The sequence below is a fragment of the Salvelinus alpinus genome, chromosome 17 (assembly GCF_045679555.1).
Source record: "Salvelinus alpinus chromosome 17, SLU_Salpinus.1, whole genome shotgun sequence".
NCBI lineage: Eukaryota > Metazoa > Chordata > Actinopteri > Salmoniformes > Salmonidae > Salvelinus > Salvelinus alpinus.
Genome location: NC_092102.1, coordinates 20,730,563 through 20,755,820, shown reverse-complemented (window position 1 = coordinate 20,755,820; position 25,258 = coordinate 20,730,563). Strand labels below are relative to the sequence as shown.

The 25,258-nt window shown below is 41.6% G+C and overlaps 3 protein-coding genes across 7 annotated transcripts; 1 reads left to right on the top strand and 2 right to left on the bottom strand.

The window, feature by feature from the left end:
* Window positions 1–3,825: 3,825 nt before the first annotated feature.
* On the top strand, window positions 3,826–6,121 carry LOC139542456 (peptidyl-prolyl cis-trans isomerase FKBP1A-like). 2 transcript variants are annotated; one of them, XM_071347894.1, is made up of 5 exons: window positions 3,826–3,958; window positions 4,074–4,121; window positions 4,621–4,733; window positions 5,017–5,152; window positions 5,392–6,121. In XM_071347894.1, exons 1-4 carry the CDS (start codon window positions 3,922–3,924, stop codon window positions 5,143–5,145), a joined length of 327 nt encoding a protein of 108 aa, XP_071203995.1. In that variant the 5' UTR covers window positions 3,826–3,921; the 3' UTR covers window positions 5,146–5,152; window positions 5,392–6,121. The 2 variants fall into 2 exon arrangements, 1 of the variants encoding a protein (XP_071203995.1); XR_011668505.1 differs by having other exon boundaries at window positions 3,831–3,958; window positions 5,017–5,196.
* A 324-nt stretch (window positions 6,122–6,445) lies between these two features.
* Window positions 6,446–14,659, bottom strand: LOC139542454 (syntaphilin-like). Of its 3 annotated transcripts, none has more exons than XM_071347891.1 (5): window positions 14,505–14,659; window positions 11,791–11,895; window positions 11,441–11,560; window positions 10,879–11,028; window positions 6,446–8,863 (listed from the first exon to the last, which is right to left on the bottom strand). In XM_071347891.1, exons 2-5 carry the CDS (start codon window positions 11,832–11,834, stop codon window positions 7,597–7,599), a joined length of 1,581 nt encoding a protein of 526 aa, XP_071203992.1. In that variant the 5' UTR covers window positions 11,835–11,895; window positions 14,505–14,659; the 3' UTR covers window positions 6,446–7,596. The 3 variants fall into 3 exon arrangements, with proteins under 3 accessions (XP_071203992.1, XP_071203990.1, XP_071203991.1); XM_071347889.1 differs by lacking the exon at window positions 14,505–14,659 and adding an exon at window positions 14,287–14,458; XM_071347890.1 differs by lacking the exon at window positions 14,505–14,659 and adding an exon at window positions 13,695–13,825.
* A 172-nt stretch (window positions 14,660–14,831) lies between these two features.
* LOC139542455 (double-strand-break repair protein rad21 homolog) lies at window positions 14,832–22,346 on the bottom strand. 2 transcript variants are annotated; one of them, XM_071347893.1, is made up of 14 exons: window positions 22,151–22,346; window positions 21,642–21,850; window positions 21,249–21,378; window positions 20,967–21,066; window positions 20,683–20,786; window positions 20,377–20,505; window positions 20,101–20,166; window positions 19,099–19,218; window positions 18,635–18,864; window positions 18,293–18,380; window positions 17,977–18,116; window positions 17,708–17,821; window positions 16,062–16,139; window positions 14,832–15,776 (listed from the first exon to the last, which is right to left on the bottom strand). In XM_071347893.1, the coding sequence occupies exons 2-14, from the start codon at window positions 21,786–21,788 to the stop codon at window positions 15,594–15,596; spliced, it is 1,629 nt and encodes a 542-aa protein (XP_071203994.1). In that variant the 5' UTR covers window positions 21,789–21,850; window positions 22,151–22,346; the 3' UTR covers window positions 14,832–15,593. The 2 variants fall into 2 exon arrangements, with proteins under 2 accessions (XP_071203994.1, XP_071203993.1); XM_071347892.1 differs by having other exon boundaries at window positions 20,101–20,196; window positions 22,151–22,305.
* Window positions 22,347–25,258: the final 2,912 nt, after the last annotated feature.

Below are 25,258 nucleotides of genomic sequence, written 5' to 3'. Positions count from 1 at the left end.
TTAACTGTCCTTAGCACAACTAACAAAGGCCATTCTTGTGTGTGTGTGCACGTGGGAGCATGCATTTCAAGGACATGAGTTTGTCTTGTTTGTTTACCCATAGGCCTGTGCGTTTTATGCATACATGTGAAGGACTTGTGTTTGTGTAGCCTTGTTTATCTGTGAGGTATTGTGTATTTTTCCCTGTTGTAAGGGTTTCCTGACCTCAGTGCTGGTCATGGGTGGGCTGTTCTTCCTCTGCTGCCTTGTCCTTTTCCTGGGGGTGAAAGAGCAGCGGAGTGAGTCAACGGTCAGAACAATGGAATTAGGGTTAGAGTGTGGTCAGTTTAGAACTGCTAGAGCAAAGCACATGGGAGGTCAAGGTTCAGTAGAACGTGTTCAAGAATCTAGAGCTGGGAGGTGGCTAAATAATGGATAGGCTTGGAACTAAAGTAACTTAGTCACGGTAAGTAAGTATTTTCTTCAGTTTTCTACAATACCAAACACCTCTGATTTTGTCTCCAGCTCCCCTCTCTAGTGTGGATAGAGTGTGTGTGTCCTATCTCTCCACTCTAAAGATGCTAGTGTGCCATGTTCCTAACCAACAACTGGTCCTTGGCTTCCTCTTTGCTGCACTTGCCTTCTAGATAAATCCTTGCCTGGACTGCATTCAAATTGATCAACAAAAAATTCATAAATCTTGAATCAACTAATGCACATTTGTCCCTTAGATGTCTTTGGGGAACTTTGCACTGTTCTGTACCCATGCAGCTGGGTTTGGGTCCCAGTTCCAGCCCCTTCCGTCTCTGCTGGTAAGACATTGCTTGTTGCTACACACAGTTCTGTCAATGTCACACATAGTTGTATCACACACCCCACACCCTCTTGGCCACAAAAGGACGGTTTGATTGGCTCAATACACAGATGACAGAACACATTTCTTATCCAATCTGGCATATCATACTCTTTATGATTTGATATATTTATGTGTAGCTGGTATTCGTCTCTGCAAGCTAACCACTTATTCCTTATTAAAGGGCAAAAACTATAGCCACAAGACATTCTCTTGTTAGTGTTTAATATCTGGGATGGTTGTTTGTTTGTCCTAACAGATTGCAGCAACTATAGCTGTTTCACTGTTACAGGCATCTCTGGTATGGGCTTGGAAATAGATTACAATCTCCATTGGTCTGTGAGCACAACATTGTTTCTCCCTTTATGACAAGTTTATGCTCACAGTAATAATAGTCTTCACTTACTGTATGTGTGATGTTTTTTTTCTTCGTATTTACTGCCAGTCTTCGTGGCTATGTGTTTGATGCTAGGATTCAGCTTGGCAACCGTGTCCCTGCTGCCTTGGCGAGTCTGCAGTTAGAAGGCCACGACTCTGGCTTTGGGCTGTCTCTCTGCTCTCTACTCTACTCTGCTCCAGTTCTGTCTCTGCCTCTGTCACTCTGAATGACACTCAACACACACAAAATGCTGACTTGATGATTCATTAATAAACCCCCATGACAGCCTGTCAAGTGTTGAATATTCTAATATGCTGATATATGCTGATTTGACACTTGGCCAGTTTACACTTCAATCGAATTCACCAGACAGTGCTTGTTGCATAATCTGCGTGTGGTCTGATTTGCGAACCAGTCTCTTATTATTCATGTAGGTCCATGCTCCCGGATGTGGTAGATGACTTAGCTGTGAAAAAACCCTGCTGCAAGGACCTGGAGCAACTGTTTTTTTCTACTGCTATGCCTTCTGCAGTAAGCTAGGGGAGGCCTGTCTGTTGGAATCTCAACCATGACTAACATTGAGTCATACATCCACCTACTCCTCCTCTCCCTTTCTCTCCTCATTATGTCAAATCTGATTTCATGTTTCTATCACTCAATTTATGTTATGTGTTCATGCATGCGTGTGTATATTTTCTGTTTGTATTTATGCTTGTTTGTACTGCAGCTTTGTGGGGTACACTATTAGGAAAAAAAGGGTTCCAAAAAGGTTCTTCAACTGTCCCCATAGGAAAAAACTGTTTTGGTTCGGGGTACAACCCCTTTATGGTTTCTATTAGAACCCTTTTGGGGAAAGGGTTCTTCATGGAACCCAAAAGGGTTCTACCTGGAACCAGAAAGGGTTCTTCAAAGGGTTCTCTTATGGGGACAGCTGAAGAACCATTTTAGGTTAAAGAGTGTACTGTGCAGTTGCCTGTAGACAAAGTGAGGACGTGATGACTGCCCTGATTGTACTGTTTGCCCCTGTGCCCATCACCCTGCTGCAGGTAGGGCTGGTCTTCTTCCACCTGTACACCATCAACAAGGAACAACGCCTCCAGCTCCAGAGAGAGCAAGGCAGAGAGTGAGTCATGCACACTCTTGGCTCTCCTAAGAGGCTGCTTTAGTGCTCCTACTCTGACAATAGCTTCCTGTCTAAATCCAACATACTGCCTCACACCTTCACTTACACATACCTGAGTTTATGCTTCTTCTCAAACATCCTGCCGCACACTTCCTCTCTTATTGATGTTTTGTATTTGCATGACATTAAATATGTGTAGCCCTAGGCCACTAACTGTTCTTGTTTTCCCTTCAACTGATAGAGGAGATAGGATCAACACGCAGTCGTCAGTCAAGACGCCAACCACCTTTTTATTTAATTTAGCCTTTACTTATCTAGGCAAGTCAGTTAAGAACAAATTCTTATTTACAATGCCGGCCAAACCCGGATGACGCTGGGCCAATTGTGTGCCACCCTATGGGACGCCCAATCACGGACGGATGTGATACAGACTGGATTCGAACCAGGGACTGTAGGGACTGTAAAATATATTTTGATTTTGGTTACTACATGATTCCATATGTGTTATTTCATAGTTTTGATGTCTTCACTATTATTCTACAATGTAGCAAATAGTACAAATAAAGAAAAACCCTTGAATGAGTAGGTGTCCCAACTTTTGTCTGGCACTGTGTGTGTGTATATATATATATGTGTATATATATATGTGTATATATATATGTGTGTGTATATGTATACATGTGTATATATATATGTGTGTGTGTACATGTATGTATGTATGTATATATATATATATATAACACATATTCAACCCCTTATTTTGGGGGGGCACAAAACTACCTCCATATTTCCATTCGTTTGAATGGGTTACCTTCAGATATCCCATGACACTTGTGCTCTTGAGAGTCTCCCCTTTCCATAGTGTGGTCATAATACTGTACTTATCAGTTCAAAACTGATATCTCTAGTTTAAATTGACTGATTTTGATGGGGATTTTTTTATTATGTTACTTAGATTGACGAACTGGTTAATGTGAAAGAATTATTACACAGTCCTGACAACTCACGTAACTTTTCCTGAGATATATACTTACTAGAAACAATTGGAACACCAAGCTCACAAAAATAATTAATACATACACACTTATTTTAAAATGTCCATAAATGTGCTAATTGATGGCAGCCATTTTTGTTTAAGAACCAGGAAGATGAAGTTGTCAAGGTCACACCCCACACATGATAGAATTGAAAAGCCCAGACTGTCCACTCAGGAGGACAACAGCACTTAATACAGTAGCTTGTATGAGATACGGACCAAAAACTGATGTCCACTAGAGAAGGACAAAAAGGAATTGTCTCAGGAGGATATGAACGATTAGGCATTACTTCTCATCATAACTGGCATTGGCCCATTAATTGCGGTTGCCCTCCCCCTTGTCTTCAATGCAATGGGGCATATTCATTACATTAATTCTGTTGCAAAACGTTTCTGAAAAACAGAACAAAAGGGGGCGGGATCTACCTGAATATACCGAATAGAAACTCCCGTTTTAGTTGCGAAACTGAACGTTTTGAAACTGTTTGGACTAATGATTACACCCTTGGACTTCCAGTTCCGCTTGCATTTTTGTGCGTCGGAGAGCGAAAATGGGAGTAGAAATCGAGACCATAACCCCGGGTGATGGTATGGAACAAACAGCAAATATGATTAAATTGGTTTAGTGGATATAACTAAATTCTAAATATAAATATGTTTACATACTGCCTGGCTAATTCTCACCCTTTCTTCAATCTTTTAGGCCAGACATTTCCCAAAAAAGGGCAGACATGCGTTGTGCATTATGTCGGTAAGTCAGCGAGCTAGCTAGCTGGATAGCTTAGCTAGCTAATGTCAGTTGTCTACTTGCGTCGGCAACAATATAAGTGTTGTGGTATTTGTTGGAAAATCTAATCTGCAAAGCTGATATAGTCTGATAAACTACGTAACAATTGCCACACCATTTTCTTATCTAATTAAAAGTAAGTCGTTTTTCTACGACGGGTAGCTAGTTAGTTAGCTATAATGGCTACCTACACACCCTAACTAAACTAGCTAGCTAACACTAGCTCATAGCTTGCCAGTTTTCTGCTGAAAACCAGTGATAATTCATTATTAAGACGGGTGTTAGCCAACTTTCCATTGTTCAATAGCTTTATTAGTTTACTGTGGATGTTTATTTATCCAGGGGATTTTGATATGGATGCTATCAAACGGTAACTAGCTACAGTATTTGTGAGGGGACAAAAATGCAGTTAACGTTAGCTACACAGATCTATGACTTTCTCGCAATAATCTATTGCACGCAGGCTCACTGACTGATGGAACCAAGTTTGACTCATCCCGGGACAGAGGCAAGCCTTTCAAGTTCAAGATAGGCAAGCAGGAGGTGATCCGTGGCTGGGAGGAGGGGGTTGGCCAGGTAAGGTTCTCCTGGGTGTGTGGCCCAGTTCGTAGAGCATGGCGTTTGTAATGCAGGGTTCAATACCACGGGGGACCAGTACGAAAAATGTATGCGCTCACTGTAAGTCGTGAGCCACTCTGGATAAGAGTGTCTGCTTAAATGACTTAAATATAATGATTAAACCATTTGTTTCATTCATTTAGGAAATCAAAAAAATGGGTTTAGGAGTGATTTGTCAGGACACAATGGGAGGGTTATGTTATTGAATGACATCTTCCAAATCTGACATATTTTGTTTCAGATGAGCGTGGGCCAGAGGGCGACCCTGACCTGCACGCCGGACTTTGCTTATGGCAGCAAAGGGCACCCTGGCATCATCCCACCCAACTCTACACTAATCTTTGATGTGGAGCTGATGGGCCTGGAGTGAAGCCTGTGTGCGTGCACTTGTTACGTGTTTAATTCCACTCAGATTTTCAGGGTGAGAGAATTCTACAAAAAATCGTCTACAATAATTGCGCTCCACTGTTGGTGTTTAACTACAGAGTAGATTACAGTGGTAAGAGCTTAAGAGCTCATTAGAATGTGTGTAACAAGCTTTGGTGCTCATCTCCCATAATCCCCTCTGTCACATCTCTCCTGTTAACCACAGAACTATCCCTGTCCCTCTCTGCAGGTTGACTCCTATCTCGGGAACATGGAGGAAAAGGCTAAAGGAAGATTAATGCACTTGACTCCTGTAAAAGACTGTCTAATAGCTTCAGCACTTCACTCTCCTTTCCATTTAGATTCAAATGTGTTTTTGTCGCTTGCTTAATACCTTATCCTTGATCTAGCTTGTCGTAGAACACCCTAACAAGTCATAGGCCATACCTTTCAGATATCATGTCATTTTATTCTGTTATGTATGCTTATGGTATTGTTTTTTTCTTTTTACTTCAAATAAGTAAGTCATGCCTGCCATCAGGGGTAAGTACTGACACAATTTGGGATAAAGTATCATTACACAAATATTAAATTTGATCTCATTCTTGTGGCTCTGTGAGTGGCCTTGCTTTAGCAACTTTTTTGAAAATGTGGACATAAGTGATTTAAAAAATATATATATGACTCTTTACCTAAACGGATCGGGTAATGTAATTTGGATTACAGAAGTTGACTTAAATTAATATTAGTGATGTTTTGATATAGATTTTTTTCAGTTGCATCAACTTTCTGTATGAAACACTGAATAGCATGGCACACACTGTTTGCAAGACCATATATATATATATATACAAATGTGTAATTAAAGGTCATTATTATAGTACAGAACTCGGAGTATGCTGACAAGTATAGTTTCCTCTCAAGCAACAAAATGGGTCAATTTCCTATGGGTGTGTTTGAATAAAAATATCATCCTTTAACGTGCATGATATTGTGTTTTTTAAAATAGGATAGAAAAAATGTCTACATTAAATGTTACTTGCATCATTGTTTTTATTCTGTTGCACAGTATCTGAGAAATGGTTCTCCACTGTAGACCAATTCTAGTGATGCTCTGAGAAGTGCTTAGGACATGTTTGAAATCCATTAGTAATCACAAGGGAATGCAAAATTGAAAACCTTTGTGGGCCGAAAACATTTGCATTCACAGTACTGTTTCATTATACCATTGCGTAAGATTTGTGAAGGTGCATGATTTTGTTTGAGGTTTAGTAAAGTTCTAAAAGCAAAACTTGACAAACTAACAAAGGCAACTTTCAGTTTATTTTCAAAGGGAAGAAGAAATACATCCAGATCTATTTACACTTTGTATTCTACAGCTTTTTGTGCAATTTTATCAACACTTGTAAAGACTTCATCATAGCTTTTTCTTATTGCGTTTGACTTCTGAATTTGAATAATTGAGAAAAATCTATCACTGTAGCATTAGCGGCATAATGTGGCTCAAAAGTAGACTTGCATGGTTAATGTTTGATGAAATGTAAAGCCACGACAAACTTCAAGTAGTATAGTCCTAAAAGTGGAAAAAATGTGCAATATTTGAAAGAAATATCTAGCCTTTTGAAAATAATTTCCTAATATTGTAAGTGTTGAAATTCAACAAATGTATTTGTTGAAATTCAACAAATGTATTTGTTGAAATTCAACAAATGTATTTCCAACAAATACATACATAGCTGGCATTGTACTTGCTTTCAGCATTTGGACATGGACAGTGCTAGTCTTATTCAGAATTTTACTCTTATCCTTGGACTATAAATACAATTAATGAAACCAGAAGATAAATGTTTGATCCCTGAAAAGTAATAGATACTCAAACATATCTACTTTTCTCATCTATTTTCTTGAGAAAATAATTTTTTAGAAGACATTCAACTAGAACTCCCACTCAGGTCCCTCATTCACTTAGCTCGAAAATAAAATGTTACTGATGTTTAACAAGGTGAACCATGTTCACCCCAATTTCAAAGACAACGAGAAGATTCATGGAGAATCATCAAAGTGTTCAAGGTTCAAATATAGCAGGTGTGTATTTGAAGGTTCTGTTTAAGGTGAGTTAATAGCAAAGGGTTGAACATTTCTCAGGGTTACATGCAATGAGATGTGCAGTCATGGGAGCCACTGTAGATCAGTGGCAAAATGTTTACACAGGCTCACGCATTCCCCATCAAATCACTATTGCATTTGATTTCCTAGATAGTTAGGCATGATTACAAATCTAACAGAAACAGATCATGTAAATCTCAATGTCATCCTCAAATCAGACACGTGGGTGGAGAATAAAAAGCAATATAAGTCAAAATCAAAGTCTGATTGCTGTTCTGGCTGTGACTCGTTAGAGGTTGGGGTTGCATGGTTGCTGTGAGGGAAGTCAGGGGGCTAAGGAGTAAAGTTGTCAGATATTGGTCGCCCCATTCATGCTTGTGGGGCCACGGCCACGTCCCCCGCGTCGCAGAGAGTGAAGGGCCACAGCGCAGCAACCCCGTAGCAGAGAACCGATGTGGTACACAGGCATGACCTCCCGCGGGGCCCCATGACACAGCCAGGCCACCGTCGGCACCACCGGCATGGCCACTGCCAACAGGTCCACCAGGAAGTATCGGCTCCAGAAGTTCCGCTGGGGAGCACCGTCCTCCCCCTCTTCCCCTCCCACAACGTTGTCAACTTCAACAGCTTCACCCTTCTCTTCATCCTCCACCCCTGTCACGCCTCCTAGCCTCTCTGGTGACAACATTGGCCTAGGCTTGGGCTGGCAAGTTTGGGCCACTGTTGGCATCATTGTCATCTCCACATGGCCATCTGGAGACAGTGGCTCTAGGTTGTAGGAGAACTGGGGAGGAGGGGAGGAAGACAAGGAGGGAGGGAACAGCTGTTGCTCTGAGTAGGCTGGGGTGATGTTGGTTGTTGCCAGGGAGATGATGCTCAGCTCCTCTCCCCCTCCTTCCTCTGAGACCCAGGTCATGGTGGGGCTGCAGGCCTGGGATCGGACCTCCGGTTTTGCCTCCCTCACGGGGATAGCAGCAGCCACCGCCACTGCAGCCGGGGGTTCCTCCTGGGGGAGGTGAAGGAAGAGGTGGTGATGAGGGAGGTAGGTGTGGCCACTGCACCTGCAGCTGTTACTCAGGGAGTGGCAGGAGTGGGAGACGGGCAGCACAGCCCCTCCACTGCACAGCCTCTCGTAGGTGGAGGAGCGTGGCATGGTAGAGGAGGAGGGGCCGTGGACCAGGGCGGGGCCAGACGGGGTTTGCTGCTCTGACAGAAGGGCCGCCTCCAGAAGCAGGTGGGTCCGCCCCCTTTCTAACTGTGCCGCTGCACGCAGGTCAGGCCCTGGGGCGTTTCCATTGCGGTCCACATAGAGGGCCTCACTGCTCAGCCGGGTGTAGGCGGTGCTGCGGCTCAGGGTGCTGGCTGGGGAGCACCCACAGGAGCGGGACTTTGTAGGCCGTGGTCTCTGCGGTGAGAGGTATGGCTTTTTGTCATAGGGGGCTTTTTCTGGGGTGCCGAGGTTTGATCGTACTGTCTCCACGACCTCGTGCAGGTGCTGGATCTCCCTGCGCGCCTGCTTCAGAGCTAGCTGGGCCTCGACACGGTGACACTCTTCCACTATCCAGTCCTCCTGCATCCGACACAGCTGGGTCTTCATCTCAGCTATCTCACTGTCCCTGATAGAGAGAGAAAGAGAGAAAAAGAGAGGTTGAGAATATGAGGGCTACATAGGGAAGAGAATCAATGTGTGGTACGCCTTAAAGATGGAATCTGCATTAGGGGAAACAGCACCACTGTCCACCCCAGCACTTTAGTTATTGTTTTGTGGACAAAACTGAGGTGAGGTGCATCGAGCAGTGTGGTAAAAAAATGGCAGTACATATTCTGCTGTTCTATCGCACGTACAATGATGTCAGAGAGGGAAAAAACAGTGTTTGTTGTTTGCAGTTGTTTGTTGTTGTAATATCCCAAACAGACGTGGCAGTTTCACCCCCCAAAAAATTGTGTTTGACCAGATACAATGCTATTTTACAGTAAACAAATTGACAACAAACTTTCGGCATGCTTATAGGGAAGGACATTCAACAAGCACAGCACTTACACAAATGACTGATGAGAGAAATTGATGATAAAAAGATTGCTGGGGCTGTTTTGTTAGATTTCAGAGCGGCTTTTGACATTATCGATCATAGTCTGCTGCTGGGAAAAAATGTATGTGTTATGGCTTTACACCCCTGCTATATTGTGGATAAAGAGTTACCTGTCTAACAGAACACAGAGGGTGTTCTTTAATGGAAGCCTCTCCAACATAATCCAGGTAGAATCAAGTATCCCCAGGGCAGCTGTCTAGGCCCCTTACTTTTTTCAATCTTTTCTAATGACATGCCACTGGCTTTGAGTAAAGCCAGTGTGTCTATGTATGTGGATGACTCAACACTATACATGTCAGCTACTACAGCGACTGAAATGACTGCAACACTTGACAAAGAGTTGCAGTTAGTTTCAGAGTGGCTGGCAAGGAATAAGTTAGTCCTAAAACTGAAAGCATTGTATTTGGGACAAATCATTCACTAAACCCTAAACCTCAACTAAATATTGTAATAAATAATGTGGACATTGAGAAAGTTGAGGTGACTAAACTGCTTGGAGTAACCCTGGATTGTAAACTGTCATAGTCAAAACATTTTGATTCAACAGTAGCTAAGATGGGGAGAAGTATGTCCATAAAAAAGCACTGCTCTACCTTCTTAGCAGCACTATCAACAAGGCAGGTCCTACAGGCCCTAGTTTTGTCGCACCTGGACTTCTGTTCAGTCGTGTGGTCAGGTGCCACAAAAAGGGACTTAAGAAAATTGCAATTGGCTCAGAACAGTGCAGCACGGCTGGCCCTTGGATGTACACAGAGAGATAATATTAATAATATGCATGTTAATCTCTCCTGGCTCAAAGGGGAGGAGAGATTGACATCATCACTACTTGTATTTATGAGAGGTATTGAAATGTTCAATCCACCAAGCTGTCTGTTTGAACTACTGGCGCACAGCTCGGACACCCATGCATACCCAACAAGACAGGCCACAAGATGTCTCTTCACAGTCCCCAAGTCCAGAACAGACTAAGGGAGGCACACAGTACTACATAGAGCCATGACTACATCGAACTCTATTCCACATCAAGTAACTGATACAAGCAGTAAAATTAGATTTAAACAACTGATAAAAATACACCTTATGGAACAGCGGGGACTGTGAAGCAACACAAACATAGGCACAGACATACACACACACGATAACATACGCACTATTTTTATTTTCTTATTTAACCTTTATTTAACCAGGCAAGTCAGTTAAGAACAAATTCTTATTTACAATGATGGCCTACTTTTGCTGGACCCCAGAAAGAGTAATGGGGATCCATAATAAATACAGTAGTCCATGAAGGATTCCAGATTTAAAAGGTGATAGAGGCAATCTTCGAAATATAAGTCTTCGAAATACTATCCCAGGCCAGTTTCAGTAGTGAAATGCTAGACCGTTATTGATGTTGCTATTTTTGTAATCATAATGTGGTTGAATGCAACCAAAAAGCTGGGTTGTGGAAGAGCCACTTCTATGATATCTACAATATTCTATTTTTAAACAAGTTAGCCACTATTCTGCTTCTTTGTCACGACGCATCCCTTCAGACTCACCTGTGCTGCAGCCTCTGGACATTCTCCCTCAGCCTGGCTCGCAGGTGTCTGATACACACCTCCTTCTGCTGCAGCGGGGTGAGGTACTGCTCTGGTGTGGGGGGCCGAATCCCATGGTTATCACTGCAGGTTGCATGCTTCACCTGATGCCTGGGTTTGCATAGGGGTGTGAAGGAGAGTTTGTAGTGATTATCAGTTATGCATCAGATGGTCAGATAATGAACTGTAAAGAACTGTCATCATAAGAGGTTGAGGAAGAGGAATTAGTTTTCACTGAGGTGAGCAGCCTGCTTTATATCTTATGAGAAGATGTCAGTGGGGTTTTTATGCAAGCTCGGCACCTTTCGATTTTCATAAATTCTGAATCTCAAGACTACATTACATTTTTTATTTGTCCTTTTATTGCAGGGCAGATGCTGCACCTTATTCTAAAAACATGTGCTGTTTTCTTCTGAATCATCTTTATTGCATGATATTTTGGCCTCGACCTAAAAAAACTATTCTTAAAACAAAATGATGTTTGCATGTGTCTTGCATATGATGTACAGATGCTCTGTTTTACTTAGGTGTGCCAGGATATGTCCGGGCTGTAGGACTACCCTCACTAGCCCTGCCGGGGTAAGTGTTGGTATTGGAGGCATCGCTATAGGAATGGCGCCCACTGCTAGTGGCCACTGGCCGCCTGTAACAGAGAGCCAATGTTAATGTTACATATTGATTGGACTTATCTTCAGTCACTAACATTAAGAAAACAAACAAAATCAATGCATTGTTTCCAACAATTCACACACTATACATGTGGCACTAAATTACCCTAGTATGCGTGTGCTTCTTGGTGCCATCATTTTCATACATCATCACTTTCACACATTAGCAAAAATACCATATAGGGAGAGAAGGGAGCAGCATTACCTGCGCTGACCTGCAGAGGGCTTCCGACTTTGAGGAAGTGACATGGGTGTGGACCACCTGCTGCTGGCGCTAAGAGGAAAACTAGGAAGATGGCTCAAAGATGGACTGCATAATACATAATGTACAAACATAGAGAAAACAGAATGGACGTAGTCAGGAGTTAATCTGTTAAAAACTACATTTTGTAGACATTTCCTCTGCCTACCAGATACCACTTTTAATCTCAGGGCAAGGACATAGGACTATGTCATCGCACAGGGCACATACTGGTTGAATCACTTATATTTTTGGTTGAGATGAAGACGTGAATGCAACATATACATTATTAATTTGTTGTCAACGCAACCAAATGAGCATTTTAAGTAGATGTATCTTCTGTGTGGACAGTTCCATCTGTGCCACTTAGTCTGGCTTTAATTCCAGTTTGTCTACAAATTGATCATTGATATGTTGGATTCACATCTCCAGCTCAACCAAAAATATAAGTTAAAGAACAGGACTAAATCAAATAAAACTATAAATGCACTTTAAATAAAGTTTGATTTGATTTAGTCCTGTTCTTTAAATTTGATTACTGGTTGAGATGGAGAAGTGAATCCTACATTAACGTTTTCATTTGTAGACAAACTGGAATTTGTTGACAACCAAACACAACTCAATGTCACTTTTTCAATACAGTAAATAGCCTATCAACTTGTCGACAAGTAAAAAAAATTATATGTTGGTTTCACGTCTACAACTAAACCCAAAATAAAAGTTAAAGAATAGGATTAAGCCAGTGGCTCAGATGGAACTATTCTGCATCAACCAAAAACAATTCAATGATCTTTTTGTAATACAGTAAATAGCCTAAAGTTAAGGCCATTTTACAAACGAATGTAACAGTATTTATTCAACCTTAAAATGAGTAACACATCCTTGGCCACATTTTTAGGTTAGCCTACTGTAACTATAAATGACTTCGTATGTAATCATAGAAAGCGTACATGTTCAAGATAGCATGCAAAGGTCACAGGTCTGTGGAGATCTTCACAATTGCTGTAATAATCTGCACAGAATCTTGAACAAATTATTGTATAAATTCAAAATATCTGACATTGTATTCCCATTTGAACTTTGTTGTGCTTTTAAAATGGTTGAAAGCGCAGATAATACATTTAGATGACAAATAAAGCAAAACATCTGACATTGTTTTTCCATTGGAATTTGGTTGTGCTTTTAGATGGTTGAAAGCATAGTGATAACACATTGGGATATCAACAAACTTCTGGCAGTCTTTTTGAGTGGGTGAATAAAGGTTGAAATCTCATTGATCAACGTCTCAACCAAATATTACCCACATTTACACATTAAAATGATGTGGTGTGCCCAGTGGGATGGACTCGAATGGTGCATTAAAGAAACACATTCAACATAAAACAATTAACTATTTTGACGGTTTGTTGTGGCTCTGCCTGCCCTGCCTGTTAGGAGACCATTGATGAGTAAACCAGTCTGGCTATCAGGAGCTCTTCAACAGATAAAGAAGCCTTTCACAAGACAGACCAGGAAAGGCACAGGGCATTCTATGAGTTCATCGCCATCTCACTGCTGCACACGCCATCCCTGGTAACCACAGACAGATAGGACTAAACATATATCAAAATCCCATGAAGAGAGCAAACAACAAAGGAAATAACAAAACTATGACAGCCCAACTGGGACAGGGACATATTTTAAAAAGTGCTGTGCAAAACAGGATTGCCTCATCAGCACTTCTGTGGCTGTGACTGAACTGAGCAGCCTTGCTTTGCTGTACTATCATAGATTAAAAACAATCTCAAACAATAATGGAGCAAAAAAAGTATGATCAAAGCGAAAAACCCTGCTGAGCACAAAGCAGCGAATATACAAAAACAGCATACCTATGATATGTCATGTTATATCGGTATCTGTAGTCACTGTGTCAATGGGACAGTTGAGGACACAGTGCACTTGAGCAACACAGGAAAGTGGCAGAGCCTACCCTACAGTACCCTTGGATAATGATTGAGGGGCCCCTCAACAGGTGGTGGGGACACGCAATGTACTTCTTACGTAATAGTGAGCATCAGGCGGCATAACTGTAGGATGGTGAATTAACAGGTTGCATGTACGCCGTTTACGATCATTTGATTGACATGCAGTAATAGGCCTATGTCCGTAGTAGGCTACCTCGTTTTCGTGAAATTACTGAATAAAGTTGAGCATGGTGCTTTACATCATCTGTAGAATGCGAAAGGGCAAAGAGCGCTGTGGTTTCGTCCTTGAACAAACTGAAAATTGCCAATATTTTTTTCGATAATAAAGCAGCGCGCAATGTTGACGAATTGACAAAGAGCAGAAAGACATGCGAAATATCAGTTGCAGCTCCGTGCAACAGACATGGAAATGATAGACAACAAATACTAGTCTACTATAGATTATATGCCAGATTATAGATTATATGCCAGTATAAATCTAAAAACAACATCCTACCAGCCAACATCATTTTCCGGTGAACCTAAACATCCCATCCAATGTTTAGAATCTTCGGGATGAAGAAGGAATAGCTGACAAACTAATTACGTCCAGGCTGTGCCCGACATAGGCAATTGATAGGGGATATAATAAAAGCCTCCTCTCATGCAGCGATTACCCGACTGTGATCTCTGACATAACAGTACAGATGACACGATTCCCAACATTTATGGTACCATATTTGCCAGGCCGATAAATAGTCCTACATCCTGGAGTAGAATTGGTCCCTGCAGGACTTCTGGTGGAATGCGTGTGAACGGTCACTAGTGGCATGTATCTGTACATGGATGCGGTGCTGCTGATGAGAATCCATGCCGAGCCGGCCATGAAGTGAACAGAGGCAATTGCGTAGGACTACACTGCAACGGATTCTCTTAAAGAGACAGTGGATCATGCCGCATCATTCGGCAATTATCTAACACCTACCATTGCTGGGGATGGTCTGAGATAAAAGCTTGTTAGGCAGTCTATTTACAAGTGGCAATGGCATAAGAAACAAGGACATGATCAGAGCAGTGATGTAGGCATGTAAAATTCAACACACAGACTCATTAAAATCTTTGCCATTGTATCAGCATTACACATAAAAGTATTAGTTCTTCATCCTATGGTGAATTTGTACTTCTTTTAATTGAGACTTTACACATTAAGGCTCTTATCATTAAATAAGATTCACTGGGTATATTTACATACCTTTAAGAATAAAAACACAGTAACAAGTAAAAAAAAATAGCTTAGTTAAAAACACTACCAAAACCACCCTTATTACTGAAATTGGTCAATCTAAAAAATCTTAGTCTGTCAGCATAATAAATAACAAACCATATTACTCAAACAAGTAAAGCTAAATAAAGTACCTGAACAAAATAACAGAACATTCATAAACTTTTACTGTGACCCAAATCAGATGATAACTCTGTCCAAATAATGTCTTGTAGCAAGCCTTGTTTTCTCATAAAGGGAGTGAGTGACTAACTTGGGTTTGGACCCTGGGAGATAGTTATGGTACCTCAATGTATCTCAGTAGTGCTGGTAAGTGCTTTATGTCACAACCCAGTTTGGTCACTTTTATCAAAATTATATTTATTGGTGTATTCAGTTCTCAATCAGCGTCCATCCTCCGAGACGCTACCCTCCTAAGGTCCACATTTGACGAGGGTGTCAAGACCACTACAAAGTTTGTGCAGTTGTTGACAGAGCAGTGAGACTATGAACAAGGTGTCTTCATATCGAAACCTCCTCCTTCCTCCACTACAAGTCCTCCTCTACGTCTCATAGAACCTGGGTCCAGGAGTGGCTAGAATGTCAGCGTAAGGCTCGCTCTGGTGCAGGTCGAGGGCCTGTTGTTTCTTCAGCACCAGAAGGCAGAAGAAGGTGGCTGCGGCCTGGGAGCGACTGTTCCTCTCACACAGCGTCTTCAGGCTGAACATGCCGTTGCTGCTCTGAATCTGTTCAGGGATGTCAGGACAACATAGAACATGAACATTTTGTCTCAGGGATAGGTCAGTTTCTGTTTTATATGAAGGATAAATGTCAGATAAGGGAAAATCCCATCCCTGTTTGTTATAACACACAATCGCAGCAATTTAATTTCCACTGATTGTCCCCTAATCCTGCCCAATCCTCTTTAATATCCCTGTCCTCAGTGACTGAGGATTTCTGGGTCAGATCGTAATCGAGCTAACTAAGTGTAAGAATGGATGCCCTGCTGCATAGGGGTATCAGGTTCTTACTTTGAGAGCATTTAGTAGTTTCTGTGCTCGGCTGGTCATCCTCTTCTCTTCAAAGTCATCCTGGCTGTCCACCATAGACTGTAGTTTGAGATAGCAACACATTACAGAGTGTACCGTACGTCACACCGCACTCATGATGACCGTGTGTTTGTATGTGTGTGTAAGTGCGCGCAAGTGTGTGTGTGTGTGTATATACAGTCAGGTCCAAAAGTATTTTGACAGTAACACAATCTGCATAATTTGGGCTCTGTACACTACCACAATGGATTTGAAAGGAAACAATCAAGATGTGCTTCAAGTGTACTTTCATCTTTAATTTAAGGGTTTTGTCAAAATTATTGTATGAACCGTGTAGGAATTACAACCATTTTAATACATCATTTTCAGGTCTCAAAAGTAATTGTACAAACTAACAATCATAAATTAAATTGTGAATTGTAATACTTGGTTGCAAATCTTTTGCAGTCAATGACTGCCTGAAGTCTAGAACCCATAGACATCAACAGATGCTGGGTTTCTTCCCTGGTGATGCTCTGCCAGGTCTTTACTGCAGCGGTCTTCAGTTCCTGCTTGTTCTTGGGGCCTTTTGCCTTCAGTTTTGCCTTGAGCAAGTGAAATGCATGCTCAATTGGATTCAGGTCAGGTGATTGACTTGGCCATTGCAGAACATTCCAAAAAGGTATTGGGTTGCTTTCACAGTATGCTTCAGTCTTGAAGGAGTTCCCACATATACTGAGCACTTGCTGGCTGCTTTTCCTCCATTCTGCGGTCCAACTCATCCCAAACCATCTCAATTGGGTTGAGGTCGGGTGATTGTGGAGGCCAGCAAAGCACGCCCACACCTCCTCCTCCACGCTTCACGGTGGGAACCACACATGCGGAGATCATCCGTTTACCTACTCACAAAGACACTGCGGTTAGAATCAAAAATCTAAAATTTGGATTCATCAGACCAAAGGACAGATTTCCACCGGTCTAATGGCCATTGCTCGTGTTTCTTGGCCCAAGCAGGTCTCTTCTTATTGGTGTCCTTTAATAGTGGTTTCTTTGCAGCAATTCAACCATGAAGGCCTGATTCACGCAGTCTCCTCTGAACAGTTGATGTTGAGATGTGTCTGTTACTTGAACTCTGAAGCATTTATTTGGGCTGCAATTTCTGAGGCTGGTAACTCTAATGAACTTATCCGCTGCAGCAGAGGTAACTCTGGGTCTTCCTTTCCTGTGGCGGTCCTCATGAGAGCCAGTTTCATCATAGCATTTGATGGTTTTTGCAACTGCACTTGAAGAAACTTTCAAGAAAGTTCTTGAAATGTTCAATATTGACTGACCTTCATGTCAAATGAACTTTTAAGAAGGCACACTTGCTAATTGAAATGCATTCCAGGTGACTACCTCCTGAAGCTGGTTGAGAGAATTCCAAGCGTGTGCAAAGCTGTCATCAAGACAAAGGGTGGCTATTTGAAAAATCTCAAATATAAAATATTTTGATTTGTTTCACACTTTTTTGGTTACTACAGGATTCATGATTCCATACAATGTAGAAAATAGTAAAAATAAAGAAACCTTTGAATGAGTAGGTGTTCTAAAACTTTTGACTGGTAGTGTATATGTGTGTCTGTGGATGTATTCAAAGCATGTGAAATCACCTGGGTGTTCCGTGTCACAGTCGATGGAGTTTCCCTTTCCATTCCAGAAGGATGAACATAAATGGAATCCTCAGACGGGAGCTCAGGGTGAGAGACCTCCAACCTGCTCCCATCCTGAGAGACAAGAAAAAGAGGGGGAAATGAGAAAGAGGGATCAAGGAAAGTTGTCAGACAAAGTTAGACAATAGGATAACCTTGTTGAATAAAGGTTATATTAAGTATTTTGTATGGTGAAAAGGCATATTTTGTGTTCATGTTGAGCTCTTTACATGTACTGCGTCCCAGAGGTATTCAGGTGGGTTGTCATTCCCATAGTGGTGCAGAGGAGTGATCTCCACATTGTGTCCAATTCTCTCAGGATCCATGGTCTCATGCAGGACACTGAGCAAGGCGCTCGCATCTGTTTCCACTGTACAGAGACACATAAAATGTATAAACCCAAATAGTAAACATAACAGTTCAAAGGTAACGGGGTCCGGGGGCACTTTAATTCTCCCAATTTCATATATTGTAATGGCTAGTGTAACGTTCTCAGACGATCATTTCTATAACATGGTGTTGCTCTCTGTAAATATGACCTCCTACCCTCATGTCTCTCCTCTCTCATCTCTTCATGGTCGTCTTCATTGACCACTCCATCTGTTTTCCCACGAAACACATCCCTGGAATAGAGCTGCAGAGACAGGATGGGGGCAGTTGTTGAACCAAAATGCACCGCTGCTATACATCACTGGATACAGATGTGAATTAAATTTCCTCACTTAAGTGTGGAATACAATATGTATCTATTGTGGGTATGAATTAGGTGGAACAACATTCTTAAGCTGAACCTATATTTTTTTATGGAACAGATGAGAAACATTACAGGTAAATATGTCAACCTACATTTGATTGATGGGACAGATGTTAATTTCACACCCTGCTTACCTGTTGCAGGTGTGGATGAATGACAGGGGCACAGAGGTGACTGAAGAGCCTGTCCACCCCGCCACTCTCTTTCCATTGCATGAGTTGGCGGGTAGGCGGGGCGATGTCCAGTGGGGCAGTGAGATCAGAGTAGTCAGAGAGTTGCTCCCTGATGGCCTGATTGGACAACTCCTTGGCCTGGTCCACCACCAGTCTCCTTCTCCTCTTCCCCTTCTTCCTCTCTAAGGTTGCTAAGGAAGTGGAAGGCAAACAGAAGGTTTAACTCCAATGGCTTACCTATGCTTCTCACACAAGTTTCCACCGCAGGTAATAAGTAACAGGATAATGTGTTACTTATGGCTTTGATGTGTGATATAGGTTGTGCCCAGTAAGATAATTGTGTGTTTGAAGGACAGTAAATGTGTTTATGAGAATGGCCTTGTTGGGGTGTAAAGATGTTGCGTGTCAGGCATCTAAATAGTTACACGTAACAGTGACAGGCTCCAGAGCGAAGCCCTCCTCCTCATTGCCCAACAGAGTTGTCTCATTCAGGACAGGGTGATCCTCCTCCATGGGTACAGATGTAGTAGAGCTGTCTGGACGACCTGCAAGGTTTTGTAATGAAGGGCATGCTGTCTCAGTCTACTAATGTGATACCATAAAGTAGACATGGACAGCATACAATGGATTAATATTATACTGTATAATGTAATAATGATGAAGCACCACATTTTGGGAAAAGTTCCAGCACCGGAAAAATCTAATTTACTTGCTGCAAAGTTAACACCAAACTAAAAATGGCCCCTGAATAATGAAAGGATAATTTTCCATTATGCACTGCCACTTGCTGCCAGAGAGGGCACTTCAACACTTGCACAAAGTAGAACCAATTTTTTAAATAATTAAACCAAGAAAGATCACAGCCTGTCATTTCAAGTGGGAATAAAAAAGCCATAGCGGGCAGAACAAGCAAGGAGGTGGACAGAGCCAAGCATGAGCTAGCGAGATCCTGATGGCGCGTTCTAGCCTGCATTTGCATATTTACGTTGGGGAACGCCTACTCTGTGAAGTGCGTGTGTGCAATAATTCAATTCACCTTTGCACTCCGAAACAACACCTTTTTTCTTTAAAAAAAACTTTGGCAAAGGGTAAAGTCTACAAAACTTAGTCCACTCTGTTCATAACAGATTGTAGTTTTGGGAACAGAAAACTGTATTGAGATCAAATGTTTCATCTCGTTCCATCTTCTCCCACTGCCGGCCACTGGGCTTCCTCTCACTACCATATTTGGTAGTGAGTGGAAACACCAAGTGGATGCTTCACATTTATGCATGCGGTGAAATATCTGTTTGGTTGTTCTTTCTGTGATAGAACTGTGGTCTCATACAGATGGAGACACGTTCATACCAATATCTACAGTTACACTGAATATTTAGACAGGGTTAGAAGTTTCCTAAAAGACAGAAGCAAAATAAACACAAAATTACCTTCTTGGTTAACATCCATCAGAGCAGTCTCCGGCAACATATTTTGTTGTTCGGCTTCGAAAAAATCTGTCAAAACAGCATGCTCACTGGAACTGGCTATAAAGTCCACACAGGATTTGGAAAGAAATTTGAGACGTTGTCTAGGTTTGCATTTGAACATTGTTGATGTGTTCAGATGTGGAACCGATATGTTATCTTAAAGTGAATCTGCTCCTGAGAGTCCAAGTCAGAATGCAGGGTTGGGGAGTAACGGATTACATTTAGAAAGTAACCTACCTAACCCTGTCAGGACGTCCCCCAGGATGTCCAAGCCTGTGTCCTCATCGCCAAAAGCATCTCCTTGCTGGGCCAGGCTTAGGAAACTCACGTCTAACATGCCCCCTTGGTGAGACTGGGTCTCATCACCTAAAATGTTTTGATACAGAGTAAGTCAGAGAAAGTTACTGACAGCAATGTGAGTGAAGGAGAGAAAGGTGGGCTATGGAGAGAAGGCAAGATAAAGCTATGGTTTTGAAAGTGAGGGTAAACTAACTTTGAGGGAGACACAGGCAGGTACTGTGGAGTAGCAACCCTAACACTTACCAAAGTCCTCAAATGTGAGAAAGCTATTTCCAAAATCCTCTTTGAGGGTGATGTCCTCTGTTCGGCACTGATTCAGTGAAAAATGATCCACAACACCTATGGCACTAGGATCAGAGAGAGGAGAGAACATAACAAATTACTTTTTGATACAAATACTGTGATGTGAAGCATCCACACCCCCATGATCTACTGAAACTAGCCTAAATGGAATATTGGGTGAATATCTTTTTGCTTTGAATGTGAGCGGGTGAAATGAGGAGAGAGAGAAAGAAAAACAAAAGTACTTTGCGTCTGGTAGCTGTGAATCGAAGTCAGTGAAATCCTCCATTAACGTGATTGCTTTAAGTGTGGCCTCCAGTGCCTCAACAGGCATGTCAGTCTGTCCTGATTGTGACACAACAGAAATAAACAGGCATGTCAGTCTGTCCTGATGGTGACACAACAGAAATAAATGTATCATTTGATACAAGACTTCAGCTGATATATTCTTCCAATGATCAGAATAACATGGAGTTACTGTCGTTAAAATGTTGACATTGACAACACAAAAAGGATACCTGGCTAACCTGGTCTGAAGGCCACTTTGATTTTGACAAAAGCATCATTGCAGTCAGCAAGGAGATATTTGGCTTTTCTGAAGTATATCCTCACTATTCCCAGAAGTAGGTGGCCAGAAGTTCGTAAGCCGATCTTTATCTGAAAATGATTGCACACAAGCAGAGAGAGACAAGCAGAGGCAGATCTAAGTTATATCAGTCATTTCATAGGTAATGTGCTCATTGTGTGGCTACCGGAATCAGATATTTTTTCACAGACATTGAGACAAAAAAAGCATTGAAGGAGACAACAAGAGTACATGATGGTGAGCTAACATCTGCCTAACAAACGTTAAAACAGTGGCAAACACATTTCATCCCATTGTTTGTACACTTTTGAGGACAGAACAAAGTTTAGCTTACCTGTGGGGCGATTATGTCTTTGATGGTGCTCTCCAAATTGCATTCAAACACATGAGTTTTTGTGATTTTCCGCTCCCAATGAGCTGCTAACCAAATTTTGGCCAGAGGCCCGCGCTTGGATGTGAAGAGCTGAGTATAGAACATCATGGTGAAAGCCTTGGCTTGGTGGTCTATCACGTAACTTAACTTAGTCCTCGACCTGTTGATAACTGCGGGGGTTGTTTGATAAGAACATAAAGTTGGTTAATTTGATATGGCACAATTCACTTGCAAATAATTTTTTTCAACAAGCATTCGCTAGCTAGGTTCAAGCTTGCTAGCTGACTATGAAAACGCGCCACTTTCTCGAAAGCGTCGTTGACAACGAGCTACAGCTAACCTTTGACGTTACTACATGGTCAGTTAGCAAATTAATTAACTAGCTAGTTACTGTAGCTGAAGAAAAAAAGTTCAATTTCTGAACAACATTAGCCCTGTTTTCACATAAAATACAATACCTTGATACTCACACGTTTAAGTCCAAAGTAAGCCTGTTTGACGGTGGTAACACGTTGAAAAGCTAGGTAGCGATGGCGCGAGATAACAATATTAGCCCGCTTATTTGGCACCAGCATGTCACGAGAGTGGCGCAACCTGTCTCAAGCAGAGTGATAGCTATCAATTTAGCTACAACATGGTTCGGTGAGGTTTTTTATCAAATACAGTACCTTTGTGTTTTAATCCTTGATTGTATGGAGGGTGACCAGTGCCAATTCGAAAATGCAATGCTTAACCGTTAAATAGGAATGTGAAAATGATACATGCGTTTATGTTTTCATATCAGTGCGCATGATTCATGCCACAATGAAATTGTGATATTCAAATAAAAACCAAATATGGCATCTGACATTCGAAATGAAAATGATAAACAGAAAATGGCAAATGGCAAATGGTTAAACAGAAAATGTAATATGGGAATGTGCTGTTTTCATTTCCCAACTACCCAATTGAGCGTTTTCTCTTTTAATTTACATTTTCAAAGTGTATATTGTTCCTAGAGGCTAGAACCAGGAGAGCAACACCACCATGCAGTGATACATCCTTGCCATGTCACTCTCTCTGTGCATTGATTTTAGAATAACATCTTAGCCTACTAAGCCAAAGCCTAGGCAGCTTAGCTTGGAGAGCCAATGCAAGTTGTTGGGTCTCAGGCAAAGTTACTCAACACTAGGCAAAGTTACTCATCACATGTGCATGGTCATCAAACCACTTCTTCCTGGTTTATTGTTCATATGATGAGTAACCTTGCCTGATATCTGAAGAGTTGCATTGGCTATAGGCTTTGGTTTAGTGGGCTAATGTGCTCTTCTGATGTGCAGACAACCCTTATTTGAGCCCTGTCAGTCATATTTGTGCCATGGCTCAGATGGGTATCTGTGAGGAGGAGGAGGTCAAAGGATGGTGAATTGTAACTGAGGTGGTTCAGTTACCACACATGTATGATGAGTAGGCCTAACCTTGCCTGTGACATGAAGAGTAGCATTGGCTCCCTGAGTCAATGCCTAAGCTTCAGCTTTGCAGGGCTATGCTTTTCTGGTGCGTAGACCTGGGTTAGCACCCTGTGTGTTGGTTACACTAGTCAAATCAATGTACAGAGAGCCCGACATGGCTAAGATGTACCACCACATGGGGGTGTGGTGTTGCTCTCCTGGCTCACACCTCAAATAAGCTATTTGCATGCACTATGAAAATGGAAATTGAAAAGAGAAAATGCTTAATCGGGTAGTGGTAAAATGAAAACAGAAACTTTCAAATTCTCTTTGCACATTACATTTTTGATTTTCTGTTTACCATTTTAAATGAACCATTTTCGATTTTAATTGTAATTTTGCAATTTAATTGTGGCATGAATCATGCACACTGATATGAACAGTGCTTGACTTGGGTTTAAAGAAGTGCAGGTGCTTTCTTTTTCGAAGTCGGTCCATTAGACTATGTTCACCAAAATTCACAAATCTCATTATGCTATAGAGACCTCTAATTCACTGTTAACGGTTTATACACATTTTCCATGACTTCTCCATGACTTTTAACCACATTTTCATGACTATTATTATAGCCTGCATGAAAAAGTAAGCATTATTGACACTGGAAATCTGCTGTGTCTGATCCCATGTAGACCTGCCACCTCCTGCCACTGTGCCCTTAATCAAGGCACTTAGCCCCCCACATATAATTGCACTGTTAGTCACATCTTGTCAACATGTGGTAAACCTTCCATCTGGAGAGCTCCTGGTTGTGCAGGCTTGTCTTTAACATTACTACCAATTAATTTTGTCTTTCTAAAATTATTCCCTCATTCAATAAATCAGGGATCAAATGGATAAGGTAGGAATCTTTCCTATGATGCAGATTTATTTAGTCTCTACAGTGCCGGTGGAATGGCAACAACAAAATGAACGCTTAGTTAGCTGTAGTTAACTAGCGAGATAACTGCTACAAGTTATGTTTTGAATTGGTTATCTAGTTACTCTGTCATTATTTTATACCTGCTGCTGAAATGTTGTGATCTCTCCTCGGGCAACGGCCCACTCACACTGGCACGCAGCACCACAGACATGCACTGAAGGGTCATTCCGATAATGGCTGAAATGTAGTTTTTTTAATTGATTGATCATATTTAAAAGTGTGCTTTCATGAATTACATTAATAACAATTATGAAACTAATTTCTATTACTTTTCATGACCTTACAAACCCTCATTTGACAACTTGGAACAGCGCATCATGCCATTCCTCCAGGTCATCTACAAGTCTCTGCTAGGTAAAGCCCCGCCTTATCTCAGCTCACTGGTCACCATAGCAGCACCAACCTGTAGCATATGCTCCAGCAGGTGTATCTCACTGGTCACCCCCAAAGCCAATTCTTCCTTTGGCCGCATCTCCTTCCAGTTCTCTGCTGTCAATGACTGGAACGAACTGCAAAAATCACTAAAGCTGGAGACTCTTACCTCCCTCACTAGCTTTAAGCATCAGCTGTCAGAGCAGCTCACAGATCACTGCACCTGTACATAGCTCATCTGTAAATAGCCCATCCAATCTACCTCATCCCCATACTGTATTTATGTATTTATCTTGTTCCTTTGCACCCCAGTATCTCTACTTGCACATTCATCTTCTGCACATTCTACCAGTCCAGTGTTTAATTGCTATATTGTAATTACTTCGCCACCATGGCCTATTTATTGCCTTACCACTCTTATCCTACCTCATTTGCACATGCTGTAAATAGATTTTTCTACTGTATTATTGATTGTATGTTTGTTTATTCCATGTGTAACTCTGTGTTGTTGTATGTGTCGAACTCCTTTGCATTATCTTGGCCAGGTCGCAGTTTCAAATGAGAACTTGTTCTCAACTAGCCTACATTGTTAAATAAAGGTGAAATAAATAAATAAATAAAAATTCATGTTGACACATTTTCAATCTGTGCAATCTCGAACAGCATACTGTCACTCACTGATTCACAGACTAGCTGCAAATCAAATTTAACAAAGCGGAATCAGGAAATGAATGCCCACTCACCATTGCTATTCAATGAAAATTCCACATTCATGCTTTGATCAACCTTTTTTGCCT

Coding starts and splice junctions, on each gene's coding strand:
- LOC139542456 (XM_071347894.1), top strand. CDS start 3,922: ATGGGAGTAGAAATCGAGACCATAACCCCGGGTGATG. Junction 3,959..4,073: donor GACCATAACCCCGGGTGATG/GTATGGAACAAA, acceptor TCAATCTTTTAG/GCCAGACATTTCCCAAAAAA. Junction 4,734..5,016: donor GGGAGGAGGGGGTTGGCCAG/GTAAGGTTCTCC, acceptor ATTTTGTTTCAG/ATGAGCGTGGGCCAGAGGGC.
- LOC139542454 (XM_071347889.1), bottom strand. CDS start 14,324: ATGGGATGTTTAGGTTCACCGGAAAATGATGTTGGCTG. Junction 11,561..11,790: donor CCCTCTGCAGGTCAGCGCAG/GTAATGCTGCTC, acceptor TCTCTGTTACAG/GCGGCCAGTGGCCACTAGCA. Junction 8,864..10,878: donor GTCCAGAGGCTGCAGCACAG/GTGAGTCTGAAG, acceptor TCTCTCTATCAG/GGACAGTGAGATAGCTGAGA.
- LOC139542455 (XM_071347892.1), bottom strand. CDS start 21,788: ATGATGTTCTATACTCAGCTCTTCACATCCAAGCGCGGGCCTCTGGCC. Junction 16,140..17,707: donor CTGTGACACGGAACACCCAG/GTGATTTCACAT, acceptor CTCAAACTACAG/TCTATGGTGGACAGCCAGGA. Junction 15,777..16,061: donor AACTACTAAATGCTCTCAAA/GTAAGAACCTGA, acceptor ATCCCTGAACAG/ATTCAGAGCAGCAACGGCAT.